Source organism: Hyaena hyaena, unplaced genomic scaffold, assembly GCF_003009895.1.
Source record: "Hyaena hyaena isolate Hyena2069 unplaced genomic scaffold, ASM300989v1 scaffold_231, whole genome shotgun sequence".
NCBI classification, from domain to species: Eukaryota; Metazoa; Chordata; class Mammalia; order Carnivora; family Hyaenidae; genus Hyaena; species Hyaena hyaena.
This window is the reverse complement of record NW_024080862.1, coordinates 1,363,819-1,380,775: the sequence shown is the minus strand read 5'-3', so window position 1 is coordinate 1,380,775 and position 16,957 is coordinate 1,363,819. Positions and strand designations below refer to the sequence as shown.

At 55.6% G+C, this 16,957-nt stretch overlaps 1 protein-coding gene across 1 annotated transcript; it reads left to right on the top strand.

Moving 5' to 3' along the window:
• Positions 1–654: 654 nt before the first annotated feature.
• ITIH4 (inter-alpha-trypsin inhibitor heavy chain 4) lies at positions 655–16,461 on the top strand. The gene is made up of 24 exons (XM_039243597.1): positions 655–750; positions 2,275–2,435; positions 4,488–4,592; positions 4,724–4,886; positions 5,025–5,135; positions 5,606–5,731; positions 6,323–6,439; positions 6,702–6,870; positions 6,972–7,097; positions 7,291–7,472; positions 7,568–7,753; positions 9,841–9,980; positions 10,233–10,387; positions 10,661–10,687; positions 10,965–11,018; positions 11,178–11,234; positions 11,497–11,625; positions 12,204–12,338; positions 12,458–12,484; positions 12,571–12,687; positions 13,725–13,899; positions 15,415–15,569; positions 15,686–15,782; positions 16,243–16,461. The coding sequence occupies exons 1-24, from the start codon at positions 661–663 to the stop codon at positions 16,310–16,312; spliced, it is 2,874 nt and encodes a 957-aa protein (XP_039099528.1). The 5' UTR covers positions 655–660; the 3' UTR covers positions 16,313–16,461.
• The last annotated feature ends 496 nt before the right edge of the window (positions 16,462–16,957 follow it).

Genomic DNA, 16,957 nt, shown 5'->3' with positions numbered 1-16,957 from the left:
GCCAAAGTACGGGCCTTGTTCTGGGGGCCTTGCTGGAGTTGAACCAAGAGCTCAAGCTAGCTTAATGGTGCCTGGCAGCAGTCGAGGACCCAAGGAGAGAGAAGGGGACTCCTGGACCCAGCCCCTCCCACCCCAAAAATGAAGTGTCTCCATCCTGTGTTGGCCCCAGCAGATCTTGCCCAACTCAGACGCTCCAGGGGCTCAGAGCCGTTAGGGCCCTCACTGCCCTGTCACATCAAGCTGGCCTCCAGCCCCCCTGCCTCCTGGAAGCCAGCCCCTAGCCCTCCTGTCCTGGGCCATCCCTGTTTCCCCCAGGCTGGGCTTCTGGAGCATATCTCCCAGACCTAAGGAACTGACTGGTGCAGTGGCTGCTGTGAGGGGTGGTAGTGGCCTGGGGTGGTTCTAGACCTTTCAGAAGGGGTGCCATACCCAACTCCCCAACTCCCACCTGAGCTTGCTTTTCCGTAGTACATGTTCCTGCCCCAACCAAGGTCCACAGGACACTCACAGTTTACTTATCTGAGGCAATTGCAGTTTTTGGCTTGTAGATCCCAATTTCCCAGAACCTGCCCCCACAGGGGCGGGACAGCAAGCATGTTATTAATTCATTCCCCACTTCCTCTCAAGTTCAGAAGCAACCTGCCAGGCATTGGAGCCAAAATGAAGACTTCAGCGCCTGGCTGCACCTGTGGTATCGCTCTGGTCCTGCTCTCGCTGCTGGCTGTCCTTCACACCACCACCGCCCAAAAGGTAGCGGGTGTCTGTGGGTTCCTGAGTGTGAGTGTTGTGAGCTGATTAGCAAGGAGAGCCTCTGCGTGTGCAAGCATATGCGCACAAGTGAGCGTGGATCAGTGTGTGTGCAAAGAATTGGTGGTGACCATCCACCGGGCACTAGCCCAGCCTGTATGGTTCCTCTCTTAACAGTAGAGAGATCTAAATCTAGTCCCATTTTACAGGGTGGAAATGCAGCTGCTAGACTTGAGTTGCTGTTAGAGGCTGGCAGTGGGGTGGGGGAGGCGGGGCGGGATGAGAATGGGCTTCACAAGGGGCACCCTGGAGACTCAGGGGGTTGGGCTGTTTGGCGTCCAGCTCCGGCTTAGGTCATGATCTCAGTTCATGGGTTTGAGCTTTGCGTTGGGCTCTGCACTTTTGGTGTGGAGCCTACTTGCAATTCCTGCTCTCTCCTCTCTCTCTGACTCTCCCCCACTTGCACTTTTCCTCCCCCTCAAAATAAATAAATAAACAGCAACAACAAAAAATGGGCTTCATGAGCTCAGGTCTACCTCTCCCTGGCTGAGTGGCCATGAAGGAGTTATTTATTTAAAGTTTATTTATTTTGAAAGAGAGAAAGAGAGTGCAAGTGGGGTAGAGGCAGAGAGAGAGAGGGACAGAGGATCTGAAGCAGGCTCTATGCCAACAGCAGAGAGCCCGATGCGGGGCTCAAACTCACAAATCGCAACATCATGACCTGAGCCAAAATCAAGAGTCAGAGACTTAGCCGACTGAGCCTCCCAGGCGCCCCAGGAGTTATTTATGTACTCTGTGTCTGTTTCCTCATCTATAAAATACTAAAAAGAAAAGCTATTCAAACCTGTAACATTTATAAAGAACTTAGTACAGTGCCTGCCACCCAGCAGACACTCCCGTGTGTACATAAGCCACCCAGCCACTCACTTGTCTCTGTGCTAATCTGCATGTGCACCTGAACATGCCATGTGCAGGCAGCTCACATGCACACAGATCTGGAAGAGAGCATATGCCTGGGGACAGTCCATGGCTGTGGACTGTCAAGGGGGCAAAGAGGAAGGCTCCCAGCAATTAGAGACTGGGTCCTCGTCACCTCCAAGTTCTCCTAGCTCCTGTGAACACCTGGTGGGAGACAGGCAAGAGGCTGCTTTTCCCAGTTTCCATGAGGCCACGGTCACCAGAAATCACAGGACTTATTCACTACCTTTTCGGTGGACAGAGCTAAGATCAAATATGAAGCTTCCTGACCTTTCCAGGGCTCTCTGACCGAGGAGTAATTGAGAGTTGCTTCCCAGACACACTGGGGCGCAGGCTCCACCATCGTGGCCCTGGAGGGCGGGGAGCAAAATACACTGCTGTCTCTTACATGAGGCTGGTGCTCTCATGCGAAGTGCCTCGGGTTTGGCTGGAGGCCTGGTCAGTGGGTCAGTCGGGGATGGGGGCCAGGGCTTGGTCTGGGACTCAGAGTGCTGCCTTGAGCTGGGCTGGCACTGAGCCAATCCCATCCCTCCTCCTTCATTGGTCCAGAATGACATTGACATCTACAGCCTAACTGTGGACTCCAAGGTCTCATCCAGATTTGCCCACACGGTCGTTACCAGCAGGGTGGTCAACAGGGCCGATGTTACACAGGAGGCCACCTTCCAGGTGGAGCTGCCCAAGAGAGCCTTCATCACCAACTTCTCCATGTAGGTACCTTCCTGCCCTCCTCCTCGTCCCCCTCTCCAGCCCAACGTCATGACACGAGCTTCCCTCATGACGGCCGATCAAGAAGAGCGACCCTCTTCCTGATGTGAGGTGTGCTGTGGATGCCTTAGGGATGTGTGTGTGTGTAGGCAGCACAAAGACCCGGGGGCTTCAGCCACAAACTTCAGTGTGTTCTCAGAAATATTCCATACCTCCACCCTCCACCCCTCCCTCCCTCTGTCTATCCCACCATCCATCTCTCTATGTACGATCCCCAAATGCTTCCCAATTGACAGGTGGAAAACCACAGCGTCTTGGTTTCTTTGCCTCTGAGGAGTACAGAGTTGGGGCATCCTGAGGCCCAGGCCCAGCCAGAGGGAGTCCCCAAAAGGCAGCGTCCAGCTCAGAATACAGAAGACTTCCTAACTCCAGGACTGCCCCGCAATGGAGCAATGCCTTGAGGAAGGGGATCTCTTGGTCACAGGAAGTTCCAAGCCAGGCTAGTTCCCTCCCTCCCACCAGGGATACTGCAGAAGGCATTTCTGCTCTGGGCCAGCGGCCGAGAATTGGGAGGCCCCTGGGATTCCTGTGGACTCTGTGGCTCAGTGCCGATCCTCACCTTGTCCTCCTCCACCCTTCCCGAATATTTTGCAATGTTTGTTCAATACATGAGAACCCTCTCCGTCTGTCCCTGTCTCCACCAGAGAGGCAGTGATTGAGGGCAGGCCAGAAAGAGGCTGATCCCAGCAACTCGGGGGGAGCTGCATGGGGCAGAGAGTGGGCTCAGCCGGGGTCCCCAAACTATCCTGAGACCTCTGACAAACTACAGTGCAACCTGAGTCCCTGTGCTCGGCTCCTTCCTCTCTCTCTGCCACTGTCATCAGCAGCTCCTGCTTCTCCTAACCCTGGGGCCTGTACTATGTGAGCACCTGTGCCGTGTGAGCACTGCGTGCTGTGTGAGCACTGCAGGCAGCACCCAGCCTCCCACGTGGGCGCCAAAGCCAACAGGCTGCCGGCTTCTGGGCGCATCACATTCACTGAGAGCCCTTGGCTGGCACTGCTCTCTGGGCCCAGATCGTGTTGCTGCAGGATATAGGGAAGCAGGGGGCAGGGTGCCCTGCTCCTTGACCTGTCTGGGAGCCCCAGCTGGGCGTCTGGGAGGAGGAGCCCTGTGGCCCACTCAGCGGCCCCATCCCTAGCCCAGGGTTAAATTATGACCAGGAAGGTCAGGAAGGTAAGGAGGAGGGACACTGGGTCCTAATGCTCTGGCTATCCCCTCCCCCTCTCCCCTGCACACCCTTTCAAGCCACCCCCAGGTGGAGCAGGGCTGTGTTTGCCTGACACATCCCTGCTCACCTCCCAAGGAGGATCTGGAGTAGTCATTTCCATTCCAGAGGAAAAGCCCTGGTAGTTCTTTCTAGTCCCAAAGAATAGCCGGACTGTGGGACCCACACCCCTGGGAGTCCTTTCCACTAGTTGTCCAAAACCTACTTCCCCAGAGGCCAACCTCTCTATAGAGCCCCCTCTGCTGTCCTGGTAGTGGGAGGGGTCAGAAGCTTCCGGCACTGCATTTCCCACTGCCCTGGGAGCCCAGCATCTCCCTCCTCCTCCGTCTACCCCACACAGCTGCACACAGGCGCACCCCAGAAAGCACTCACTGGTGACTGATCAGTTCTGGGAGCAGGCTGTGAGGTGGGAAGGAAAGCTGGGATGTGGGGCCAGACTGCAAGGGTGAAGAGAGGCGGGGACTTAGCTCAGGCCTGCCCCCTCTGCAGCCTCCCTCCTCTGTCTGTTCAGTAAATGCGTATTTACCAACACTGCACACCTCAGGGAAGATAGAGGCATGACATAGTATGCAGAGCTCCCCTTCCCCATCTGGGGTCCTGCACAGAGTTGTATATAGTAAGTACATAATAAACAGGGGTGGACTCAGGCAAAGACAGGAGTCACTTTGTTAAGAGGCACACCAAGTCGAGGGAGGCTCCCTGGAGGAGGTGGGATTGGAGTGGGCTGCCCCTATCAGGCCTTCCCCAAATCCTCCCTTCCTGATGCAGGATCATCGAAGGTGTGACCTACCCAGGGAACATTAAGGAGAAGGCTGCAGCCCAGGAGCAGTACAGCGCGGCCGTGGCCAGGGGAGAGAGTGCCGGCCTCATCAAGTGAGCCGAAGATGGGGGAGGGAGGACCCCCAGGGCGGTAGGGCAGAGGCTGCCTGGCCTTCAGCCCTTCAGCCTCCAGTGGCCATACCTGCCTGGCCTGGAGGGACAGACGTGACATCCTTCTCTCCCAGGGCCACCGGAAGAAAGATGGAGCAGTTCCAGGTGTCAGTCAATGTGGCCCCCTCTGCCAAGGTCACCTTCGAGCTGGTGTATGAGGAGCTGCTCAAACGGCATCTAGGAGTCTATGAGCTGCTGCTGAAGGTCCAGCCCCAGCAGCTGGTCAGGCACCTGCAGGTACTGGCACTGCCTTTTCCGGAGAGGTCTCCGGGAACACACCTGCTGTGCTGAGGGCAGCGCCTCCTTCCCCCTCTGCCTCCCTGGGGGACCAGCCCCAGCTCCCTGCCAACCCAGTGACCTACTTCCTGCCTCCAGATGGACATTCACATCTTCGAGCCTCAGGGCATCAGCCTTCTGGAGACAGAGAGCACCTTCATGACCAACGAACTGGCAGATGCCCTCACCATCTCACAGAACAAGACCAAGGTGGGCATGCCATTTTCAGCAGGCAGAGGTACCAAGGGGACTATTGTCCCACCAGCCTTATAAGTCTGTCCAGAGAGAGGGACCATGGGCAGAACCTCTACGCTGGAGGGACTCACGAGGTCTGGTCTTTGTCCATGCTGCCGCTCGGCAGAGGTGGAGGACGAGGCCCAGAGAGGGGTGGTAGGTGCTGGTGTGAAGCCCGAGATGGGGAGGAGCCTGAGGAAGGGCCCCATGGGTGGAAAGGGGCAGCCAGCTGGATCACGCACATCCTGAGCCTGGCCCCTGCTGGTGCAGCTCTAAGAGCAGAGGTTCACTCCCCCACTCTCCTATGGAGAGTCATTCTCTCCAACAGCTCAGTCTCAGGGAACATTCCCTGGACTGTGGCCCAAGGCCATATCCTGGAATTCTTGCTTCAGATGGGGTGGGTGTGGCCATGGGGCTCCTCTCAACCCCAGCCTTTCCTTCCCCAGGCTCACATCCGATTCAAGCCCACACTCTCCCAGCAAAAGTCCCCAGGGCAGGAGGACACAGTCGTGAATGGCAACTTCATCATCCGCTACGATGTGAACCGGACCCTCTCCGGGGGCTCCATTCAGGTGTGTGGGCTCCAGGCGAGAATGGGGGTAACCAGAAAATCCATCCACGCTCAAGAGCTTGAGCTTTCATGTTCTAGAAGGAAAGGCAGAATAACTACCTCTACTCTTCAGTGTGAACCAGTGGCAGCACAGACCAAAAACAAGCAATTTTATTATGTTGTCCCTAAAACAATTTTCTTTTGGAGGTGCTAAAGTTTCATCTCTGCTAAAGAGAGGACTTGCAAGATTTCACTTGTTGCCTTGGCTGCCAGGAGGCTCACAGTTCAGTTTGATGTTCAATGGCAGTAGTTTCTTTCATATAAGTTTCTTTGTGCTGTCCCTTTACTCTTTTGATGGGCCTTTTTTTTTTTTATATTTTTTTACATTTTTTTTTTGAGAGAGAGACAGACACAGTGAGTGCGGGGGAGGGGCAGAGAGAGAGGCCTGGACTGAGCCCAAGAGGATGGTGAAGATTTGAGGAAGTTAGCAGTGGGACAGAAATGGATGGGGCTGCATGAAGACAGGAACCCAAGGATTAAGGTGAGAAGGCTGGTTGGGGGCAGGTCAGGGCTCCAGCTCTTATTACCTGGGTTTGTTTCACTCTGATCACAGATTGAGAATGGCTACTTTGTGCACTACTTTGCCCCTGAGGGCCTACCCACAATACCCAAGAATGTGATCTTTGTCATTGACAAGAGCGGCTCCATGTTCGGCAGGAAAATCCAACAGGTGGGTCCCGCAGGTTAAGGCCACAACTCTGGAAGCCCACACATGCCTCACGCCATCACCTCTGGCCTAGTAGGCAGATACTCCCTCCCCCATCTTCCTGGGTATGGGGAACCTGGGGGTTGAGATTGGTCAGAGTATGGACAGGTCCTGCCTCTAGAGCATCTACCGCGCAAGTCCGGGAATGCCAGCCCTAGTACACAGGAGGTCAGCCCCAGGGGGGTTCCACTGAGACACCCACCTTGTCTCCCATCCTCCTGCTCAGACCCGGGAAGCCTTAATCAAGATCCTGGATGACCTCAACCCCAGAGACCAGTTCAACCTTATCAGCTTCAGCGGGGAAGCAACCCAGTGGAAGCCATCACTGGTGGCAGCCTCAGCTGAGAACGTGAACCAGGCCAGGAGCTATGTGGCCGGCATCCAGGCCCAAGGCGGTGAGTGCCTCTGCAGCCCTGCTGCAGTGTGGGGGCTTCCGGGGCACCAAGCCCAGCCTGAGGCCCTGGGCTGGAAGCCACGCTGAGTATGTGCCCCCCAGGGACCGACATCAATGAGGCCATGATGATGGCCGTGCAGCTGCTGACTAACGCCAACCGGCAGGAGCTGCTGCCCGCGGGGAGCGTCTCCCTCATCATCCTGCTCACTGACGGCGACCCCACTGCGGGTGAGGGCACCACCGGCAGCTCTGGGGCACACTGCCCAGAGGAGGCAGCTGAGGCTTTCCCCTGGCTCGCTCTGGAGCCCGAGGCGGGGTGGGGGTGGGGGGTGCCGGAGGCAGCGTTTAGAATCCTGAAATCCCCACTGAACAAAGCACTGTTTTCTCACGCCCCACCCCCTTCCCACACTACTGGGCCCAGGAGAGACCAACCCTGCGAAGATCCAGAAGAACGTGAAGGAGGCCATAGCTGGCCAGTACAGCCTCTTCTGCCTGGGCTTCGGCTTCGATGTCAGCTATGCTTTCCTGGAGAAGCTGGCACTGGACAACGGTGGCCTGGCTCGGCGCATCTATGAGGACTCGGACTCCTCCCTGCAACTCCAGGTGCCCGACTGTCCCCGCTGAGCCCCTGAGTGAGGGATGGCCGAGAGAGACAGGCGGACTCCAGCCCTGTACTCGTGACACCCCCCACCTTGCAGGACTTCTACCAGGAAGTGGCCAACCCACTGCTGACAGCAGTGACCTTTGAGTACCCAAGCAACGCTGTGGAGGAGGTTTCACAGGACAACTTCCGGCTGCTCTTCAAAGGCTCTGAGATCGTGGTGGCTGGGAAGCTCCAGGACCAGAGCCCTGATGTGCTCTCAGCCAAAGTCAGAGGCCATCTGGTGAGTGTGCCCAGCCATTCTGCAGGGAAAAGTCCACTGGAGCAGGGAGTCAGAAGGGCTGCGCTCAAATCCCAGCCCCACAGGCTCCAGCAGTTGACCTTGACAAGTCACAAAGTGCCCTCTCCCACTTAGAGATGACACTCAGTAGTCAGTCTGTGCTGCTGCTGTTCCTGAGAGAGCCAGGTGCCTGGCATTCCATCCTGTCCTCACACCACCCTCTGAGGTTGCAGTGGGGCAGAGAGGGCTGCTCCCAATTCACAGATGAGCAGACTGAGATCCAGCAAGGCAGACGACTTGCCTTGGGCCCCTCTGCAGCCAGGTCAAGAGCCTGGCGCCTCGCATGATGCTGTCTCTGCCCAGCCTTCCCTGCTTCTGTCACACAGGAGGCCCTGTCATCTACAGAGAGAAACAGCACCTGCTCTGTGCCAGGTCCTTCTCTAGGCCCTGGGGATACTATCCTCACGACAGTGACAGTGACAGTGCATGTAAATCGTCACACAAACAAGGAATTGCGGGGTGGGATGTCCCTGCCACAGCAGACTTGGGAACTGAGGGAAGCAGCCCTGGGATCCCAAACCTGGTCTGGGAATCATGGAGGGCTGCCTGCCCAGCTGAGACTGAAGGACGAATAGAAAGTGGTAGAGGCCAGATGGTGGAATGATGGAGGAACATTCTAGGCTTGCATGGCAAACAGGCAACATGTGTGGGAAGAACAGCAGGTGCGTGAGTCAGAGGGGAACGGGGGGCCCCAGGCCTCGCCTCAGAGGAAGTAGCCAAGTATTGGAATGGACAGTGCCTGACCTGTGGCCAGCCTGCCTGGGTTCAAACCCAGCTCTGCCACCTCCCAGAGGTGAGTCCTGGGCAAATCACTTAACCTCGCTGTGCCTCAGTTTCCTCCTGTGTGAAAATCAGTACAGGTCACCGCACCCACCTTGTCAGGCTGTTGTGAGGGTTACAGTCTGGCCCCACTGTAAACACTTCATTCATGTTAGCTGCTAATACTAACCTAAAGGCCAGGCATTCCCAAAGTGTAGGACCACGGTGACTCAGGGTCGTTCACAAACATGTTTGTTTTAGTAGTTGTGTATTTATTTGAATGTGTTTCCTGAAAACTAGAACTTGAACCTCAGACCTAAGATTTCACAGGTATTATTGCTTGAGACAGGGCCAAATAAATAGTATTAGTCTATTTAAAGTTCATTTAAGGAAAATCATCAAACAAGTAGCTCTATGTGTGGATAGGGCAAAATTCATGCTGGTGACCTGCATGTGACAGTGGGGCTGGGGGCGAGCCAGCTCTGGGTGAGAGACTGAGGAGGTAGTTCTAGCATGGGTAGGGGGGATCTGATCCACACTGTGAAGGCCTTTGGCTGCTGTGGGGAGCAATGGGGAGAGGGGTGGGGTTTTTCTCTGTTCCCCGCCCTCCTACTCTGCAGGCTGCGGGCAAGCCAGCCAGACCGGAAGGCCCTTCCCTTGGGAAGGACGCAGCAGTCACCCAGAGCTCGGCACACGCCCTACTGTCACCATCCTGCAGTGCCCAGCCCCAGCAGAGGGCACCAGCTTGGGCGGGGACAGCTGGTTGGGGTGGATGGGGCCCCAAACCCTATCAGGGCCATGACACCTGAGTCCTCTTCTCAACTCTGCCACTGACCGCTGGGGAAGGCTCTTCCCTCTTGGTCTCCTCGAGTCTCCATCTTTGGGGGGAGCATGGAATGCGTCTGGGGACCCTTTCTGTCTGCATACCACACTTCACTTCCATCCTGCTGCTGATTCTACACTGGCCTGGGGTTCACATCGCATTCTCATTTCCCTTTCTCTGGAAGGGTCGGGCTGACCTGAGCTCCCAGCTCTGTGTCTGCCATGTGGCACTTGGATAGTTTGCTACCTTTTATCTCTACCTCCCTCTCATGTTGGGAGGCTCTGTGACCGAGGCTCTTGGACCCCAAACTCCCTCCCCACACCCCACTCTACTCAAAGGTAGTTCAGTCCTTGCATGGACTGCCCCAGCTCCAAGCAGGTTTCACGTGGGAGCGCTTGGAAGCCCCAGGCCCTCACAGCCCCTGCCCCGGCCGGGCCCCTTTTTCCAGCACATGCAGAACATCACCTTCCAAATGGAGTCCAGCATAGCGGAGAAGGAAGGAGAGTTTCAGAGCCCCAAGTACATCTTCCACAGCTTCATGGAGAGACTCTGGGCATATCTGACCATCCAGCAGCTGCTGGAGAAAATGTGGGTAGCCCACACCTTCGAGGGCCCAGCGGGACAGCCACACATAGCCCGAGCACCTTCCCAAGCTTCCCGCTGGGAGGGTGGGAGCTGCGGGCACAGGGTATCTCCCAAGCACAGAGGGAGGGGTTTGTGGCACCCTGTGTGAGCTATAGACTCTCCCAGTGGAACCCTCTCAGAAGGGTCTGGAAGGGAGGGGGGAATCTGACAAGGCACCCAGGGGCCTGCTGAGCCTGTAATGTCCTCAACCTGCAGGATTTCTGCCTCTGATGCTGAAAAGCAGGCCCTCGAGACCCGAGCCCTGAACTTGTCACTGCAGTACAGTTTTGTCACACCCCTCACGTCCATGGTAGTCACCAAACCAGAAGGCAAAGAACAGTCCGAAGTTGCTGAGAAGCCCCTGGAAACCGGTGGGTATGAGAGGAGAACCCCAGCCTCCTTGGCAGCACAGCCTTCCCCTGTATCCCAACCAAGACCCCGACCTTGCCACCCCTAATCTCCCAGGAGCCCCAGGAGACACCTCCCATTTCATTGATATGGCAGCTGAGGCCAGGTCTCCTGACCCCAGGGTTCACTGCACCTATTTAGTGCTGGGGTTGGAAAGCAAGGTTAAGTACAAGCATGTCAGATTTATCAAAATCACTCTAACAGTGTCTTTCTTTCTCTCTTTTTGTTTTATCCAGAAAACAAGCACAAGCAGTTCCAGTTTGGTAAGGGCCTCAAAGGCTGGCCTGGGGGACGGTTGACTGACACAAAGCCTAAGGCACCAGCCCCGTGAGGTTGCGGGCCCGGGCATCTCCAGCCCCACCCCACTGCCAGCAGGGGGCGACATCTGCCTAAGCAAATGGGTGCATTTAGTCACTCGTTCATTCAGATACTGGCTGCCACTTGGGTCCTGCCCTGGGCACTAGAGATACAATCCCCATTCAACTGCAGGCCCCAGAAAGGTATGTCTAACAAGCAAACCCAGGTCCCTCTGATTTCCAGGTCTTCCTCTCTCCAGATTTCGTACCATGGGAGACACAAGGTCCAGAATAACAGGTGGCAAAGGAGAGGGGAAAGGGGAGAGGGGTGGGAGAGTGACAGAACGGTGGCCCTGGCCACAGACTGGGCTCTGCCCTGGTTGTTGGGGGAGTGGCTTGCCTGGCACACCTGGCTGGCTGGCAGCGCTGGGAGTCAAGTCCAATTATGTCTGATTAGGGAGCAGCTATCCAGACCCCTTCCTTACCGAAAGAGGCTTAAGAGGACCAAGACCAGGTAATTTGAGTCGGGGACGGGGCGGGGGGTGGGGGGGAGCTCAGTGGTGACAGAGGCCAAGGAGTTCAAGAAGGGCCCTTTGTTCCCACTTTGAATGTCTTCTGGCCATGGGAGGAGAGGCTCCCAGAGTGAGGAGTGCAGGGAAGGGAGCCATCGGCCCTCTCTGCATCTCTCGCCCAGGAGGGGGTGGTCTCAGAGCCCAGGCTGTGGAGGACCCATAATACTACTTCAGAGAAGACTCCATGTGTCCATTTTTCCAAAGCTGGACCTCTCATGAAGGTGTCTAGTAACTCAGGGAGACACGGACCCCAAGGACCTCCTCATTCTCCTCTTCCTCCTCATCTAACCTACCTTGGGGTTAGGGAATCGCTGCTGCCAGAAGTGTGGTTAGGTAAGCCACTTTCTGACCCTCTAAGAGTCTAGTTTCCTTCAAATGATCATTATATCTGCCTGTAGAGTTAGAGAGGTAAAGCACCAGCACAGAGCCTGACATGGGGCTCAAACCCATTAACTGTGAGGTAGTGACCTGAGCCAAAGTCAGACACTTAACCGACTGAGCCACCCAGGTGCCCCAAAGTAACATGTTCTTTATTTTCGCTGGATCAGATTCATGACACTCTGGAGGCTGGCTGAGGATGGAACCTTCTAGAAAGGGAAGGCTTCCTCCGTTTCCAAAGCCAACAGTAGTCCCTTGAGCTATTTCTGATCCCAAATCTGGACTCAGAAACAGCACAGAGCCAGGCTAGACCCTATGTCCTCACATTTTCCCTAATAGCATGCTCTCCTGTTTGAAAATCTCATTACAAAGGCTCTTCTAAGTTGGATGTATGTATGCAGGCGTTGTGGGGCTGGGTGGGTGGCGAGTGGCAGTGATGGCTGGAGGATGTGAAGATTGCCCTCAATCCTGACTGCCTTCTTCCTTTCTGTTTCTGGCTGCCTCTGCACTAATGCCCGCTTCGGCACCATCAGCCCCCTCCACTCCTGATGAAATGTTTCGTAATGTGGATTTAAGAACTAAGGCCAGAGCCCCTGACACACCTTCTAACACTATGACCCAGAGACATCAGGAAAGGAAACCCTCGGGGAGCTCTACGGGCTTGTCACGTGGGTTTCCCAGCATTGCGGTTGAGAGGGAGCCCTGGCCCCAGGCGTCCACTTCTCAGTCCCTCCCCTGCCACTGCCCAGGAAGGGGCTGTCTAAACCCAGCCTTTTTCTTCTTTCAGAGTCAGCCAAGACAGACTCACCCCCAGGTAAGTCGCCAGCCCCCCTCAGCCCCCTTCCTGCCTTACCTCCCAGCCTGCTCTGCCTGCTCTAGGAACGACACCTGCTGTCCCAGCCCCCATCCAGGCACCTTCTGTCATCCTGACACTGCCCGGACAGAGTGTGAACCGCCTCTGTGTGGACATCAAGCACTCTCAGGGGTCAATGAACCTGCTCTCAGACCCTGACCAAGGTGAGAGGTGCAGATCCAACCATCCACCCAGAGAAACCCAGACACCACTCCCCACCACTCACCACCCCAGAGACAATGATGAGACACCCGCCCATGGAGACATACCTTACCCCGTGCGGGCCTGTCTCAGACCACAGTGTAGCCATGCCTCTGAGCACAGACACTTGCACTTACAAGTCCACCCCACAGACTTTGCCCTGAGCATGACATACGCAGGTCTGGGTGACCTGGGCACTCCAGGGAGACCAGATGTGGACTTGTCCCCGGCACTGCCATACTTCAGGGGTGGGGGGCATACATAAGCTCAGAGGCCCATAGTCAGTGCCCAGAGTGATGTGGGTGATCCCAGAGGAGGAGACAAGAGCTGTCTGAGGATCGGGGGGCTTCACGGGGTCATACAGGAATGACTGGGCCTTGGCAGACAAGTGGGGGCCCCCTGGGCAGAGGAAGGTACTGATAGGACTCTGGAGGGTGTAGAGCAGCTGAATGGGAGGAGGAGGTAGGTGTGCTAGCCAGGCCTGCATTCCCAACCCCCGGAAGGATCTTACTGGCTGAACCGAGCATCAGGTCAGATGTGAGGACACTCTGCCTGCACAGCACGTGGGGATGCCTGCATGTGCCTGCAGAACCACCCAGAGCCAAGGAGCACCCGCGGCTCCTCATTCCTCCCAGCACCACGCAGTCTACCACTCATCTCACCAGGCTGTGGCCTGTTTGCTCCCACAGCCTGGGCATCACTCCTTTTCCATCTCGCTCTCGTGCGGCCAGCCACACTGCAGGGGCTTTATGAATATTTGTTGATTTCAGACAGGCTCTGCCTTCTCAAAGGGCTCGTCTTGAGGTGGCCATCACTGAGGATTTGGGGGCCTTCCAAAGCCATATGAAACCAGGGGGTCAGGGAGAGTTTGTGGGAGGAAGTGTTGGGAAAAGGGGACTAAGAAGGTGAGCTGGTGAGAAGGGGTTTGGGTGGACCTCTCATCCAGGCCAATGCCCCACTTGGGCCATGGCCTTGACCTCTCTGCTCCTGGCCCTCTCAGGGGTTGAGGTGACTGGCCAGTATGAGACGGAGAAGGCCCAGTTCTCGTGGATTGAGGTGACCCTGAAGAACCCCCAGCTGCAGGTCCGCGCCTCCCCTGAGCATGTGGTAGTGACTCGGAACCGAAGAAACTCTGCCTATAAGTGGAAGGAGACGCTGTTCTCGGTGATACCCAGGTAGGCCCCTGGCTGGGTACCTCTGTGGCTACATTAGTTCGCTGGTGACAGTGCTGACGGGTGACCTGGGCCCATGGGCCTGGGGATGGGGTGGCTGAACGTGAGTCTCTTGCAGTGGGACTGGGCTCCGCAGGAGGGGCTGAGATGCGGAGAGCCCTGCCCTTACCCTCCTGCTCTGGAGGGCACAGAGGGGTCGTGCTGGGACCCAGCTGCCCTCACACCTAACACGGGGTCGCTACCTGATGTGGGGCCCAGTGTGGCTTGGAGCTGGCTCTATGGCCAGTCCTGTGTGACTCTGGGCAGGCTGCTTAGCTCCTCTGTCTCCTCACTCATAACCAGAGGGCTGAGGAGAAGGTCCAATGAGACGATATGATCCAGGAGTACTGTGCCCGTTGGACAGTGTGGTGTCCACTGGGTACCGTGGAGGGCCATACTGTCTGTGTGGTGAGGCAGTGATGACAATAACGAGAAGCTGGAGAGTACTGTCCCCTGGGTGAGGCTATGAATGTCATCCTTAACATACTCCTGGAGCTGTGACAAGACAAGTCTATCTGGCATCAAACACTGGGCAGCTGGTGGGTAATGGAGGTGGATGACCACCTCTTCTGGGTGAGGCTGCCCCACCACAGAGCTTTCCAGAGGCAGCCTGCCAGCTCTGGAGGCCACCAGGGGCCTGAGAGCAGGGCCGAGGAGCCTGGCCCTCTCTGAGCAGTGCACAGACCCCCAGCCTGTACTGAGTACAGAGAGCCTTGCCCTCTGCCCTCTCACTGTGCCGCACTGTAGAGACTGATTTCCACTTGACAAATGAGTGGGTGCCTAGGAAACCTGAGGGGCTCGCCCAAAAACCATCCAATTTCATGAAAGATCTTAAAAGTTTCCTATTATCTGATAAATACACGAACAATGACAGAGTTTGTGTGCCTTAGACATGCACACTAGATGGTAGAATAAAGAATTTCTATCACCTGCAGTGAGGGAAAGTCCAAATACTTTCATGAGCTACAGAAGATACACCTCAGGGAACACAGACCACATCTTGTACATTGAATCAAGGACAGTGTAAATTTAAGGCAGTTCCATTTAAAATAACCTCAGAGGTTATTTTAAATAGCAGGGCCCTATTCAGCATGCTTACAGGGGCCTAACATTCCTAAGAAAACAAAAAAGGTAAGAATTTCAAAGATTGTCTTAAGTAAAAAAGGACGGGATAGAATGAAAAGGGACCTGCTCTTCTAGACATAAGTAACACTGACCGTCAGAAGGAAGTGACACTAGCTATAAAAATGAAAGGGATAGAATGAATGTATCAGACAATTGCCTAAATCATATAAAACTAATTTATAAGAAACTAATCTAAGAAAACCAGGGAGGGAAAGGAATCCGTTTTATTTTATAAATAATACGCCAAGATGGTCCCAGTTTACCAGTGAGGAAGGTGAAGCCCAGAACATTTAAGGGACTTCCCACCCAAAGCCACTCCCACCTCAGTTGCTCAGGACACGGGTGTCCCCACAGCCTCAACATGACCATGGACAAGACGGGACTCCTGCTGCTCAGCAGCCCAGGCAAAGTGACCATCGGCCTGCTCCCCTGGGATGGCCCTGGGGCAGGACTGCGGCTCCTTCTGCGGGACACCGACCACTTCTCTAGCCACGTTGGTGGGACCCTTGGTATGTTGCCCATGGCTCAGGGCACCCTCAGAAGCCACCTCTGCCTGCGCCCTTCACCTCTGTGTGTCTCCCAACCTCCATCTTTGTTCTTTGCTGACCCACCCTTTGTGTCTCAGGCCAGTTCTACCAGGACGTGCTCTGGGGGCCCCCAGAAGCGGCAGATGACAGCAGGCGAACACTGAGCGTTCAGGGCCGTGACTACTCTGCTACCAGGTGACTCCGCGGGCAGGCCGCTGAGCCTGGTGGGGTGTGGGGGCTGGGAGGCCAGGAGCTGGGCTGGGCGGGCGGTCCTACTCCTCTGTCCTTGCCTGGAAACTAGAGACAGTGAGGGCAAAGGCTGATACTTTAGAGATCTCTGACCCGGCCCTCAGTGACCTCACAGAGGACAGTCAGCTCAGACTTACTGAAAGTACCCCAGCCCAGAGATCACTAAGGTGAGTCAGGGGCAGTAGGGAACTCCTCCCGAATTCTCAGAGCCCTGGGCCCTGAAGACCGCACACAGCTGGGTCCACTTGGGTGACCGGGCCTTGTCACCCTGTGCTGGAGGAAATTTTAAGGCCCCCCCAGACTCTCTACCCTCCACGTTCCTAACCCCAGCCGCCTCCGTCCCTTCCCACCACACCTGAGATTTGGTGACCACCTATCTTTCTGTCTGTCCATGTATCCATCCCAGAGTGCTCAAGCTGGATTACCAAGAGGGCTCCCCAGGAACAGAGATTTCCTGCTGGTCCGTGGAGCTGTAGTTATGTGGGAGGGGTTATGCCCCTCCCCCAGGTGGCACAGAGAGCTGCCACCCTATGACTAGAAGACCGCCTGTGTGGGGCCTGGACCGTGATGGGGAGGGATATTCCTACTCATTCCAAATAAAGGTGCTGCGAGCCCAGGAAATGGACATCTGTGGTTGCGTCTGGCCACATCCCCAGGCCTCAGAATCCCATTAGAATCTTCCACTGTGAGCCCCTCGAAGATCTGTGGCCAGTAAGGCCCATGAAGAACTTTCAGTCCAATCTCTTCATTTTACAAGCAAAGAAACTGAAATTTAAAGAGATTAAACCACCCATTTAAAATGTTACTGCAGCCCTCGGCTGGGAGTCTGGGGCAGGAGAACATTCTCTGAGAGCAGAGGTTTAGTCTGCTTGATGGTCACTGAGTCCGTGAAAACCAGTTTTGACTGAAAAAACAGAAAAAGAAGAAGAAGAAAAAGCGTGAAGTGGGTAGAAGTTCTTGTTAGAAACACAAATGGCCTTGAGTGGGCACAAACTGGGTAGCAGTTCTTTACAGACCAACTCTCCAACTTCTCAGCAAGCTCTTGGGCCCCTTGGTGATGGGATTTGCATGACACAGTTTGATCTTCACACCCGTGCTCAGGATCAGGCCTGTCTGCTCAC

Coding starts and splice junctions, on each gene's coding strand:
- ITIH4 (XM_039243597.1), top strand. CDS start 661: ATGAAGACTTCAGCGCCTGGCTGCACCTGTGGTATCGCTCTGGTCCTG. Junction 4,593..4,723: donor GAGAGTGCCGGCCTCATCAA/GTGAGCCGAAGA, acceptor CTTCTCTCCCAG/GGCCACCGGAAGAAAGATGG. Junction 12,339..12,457: donor GAGCTCTACGGGCTTGTCAC/GTGGGTTTCCCA, acceptor TTCTTCTTTCAG/AGTCAGCCAAGACAGACTCA.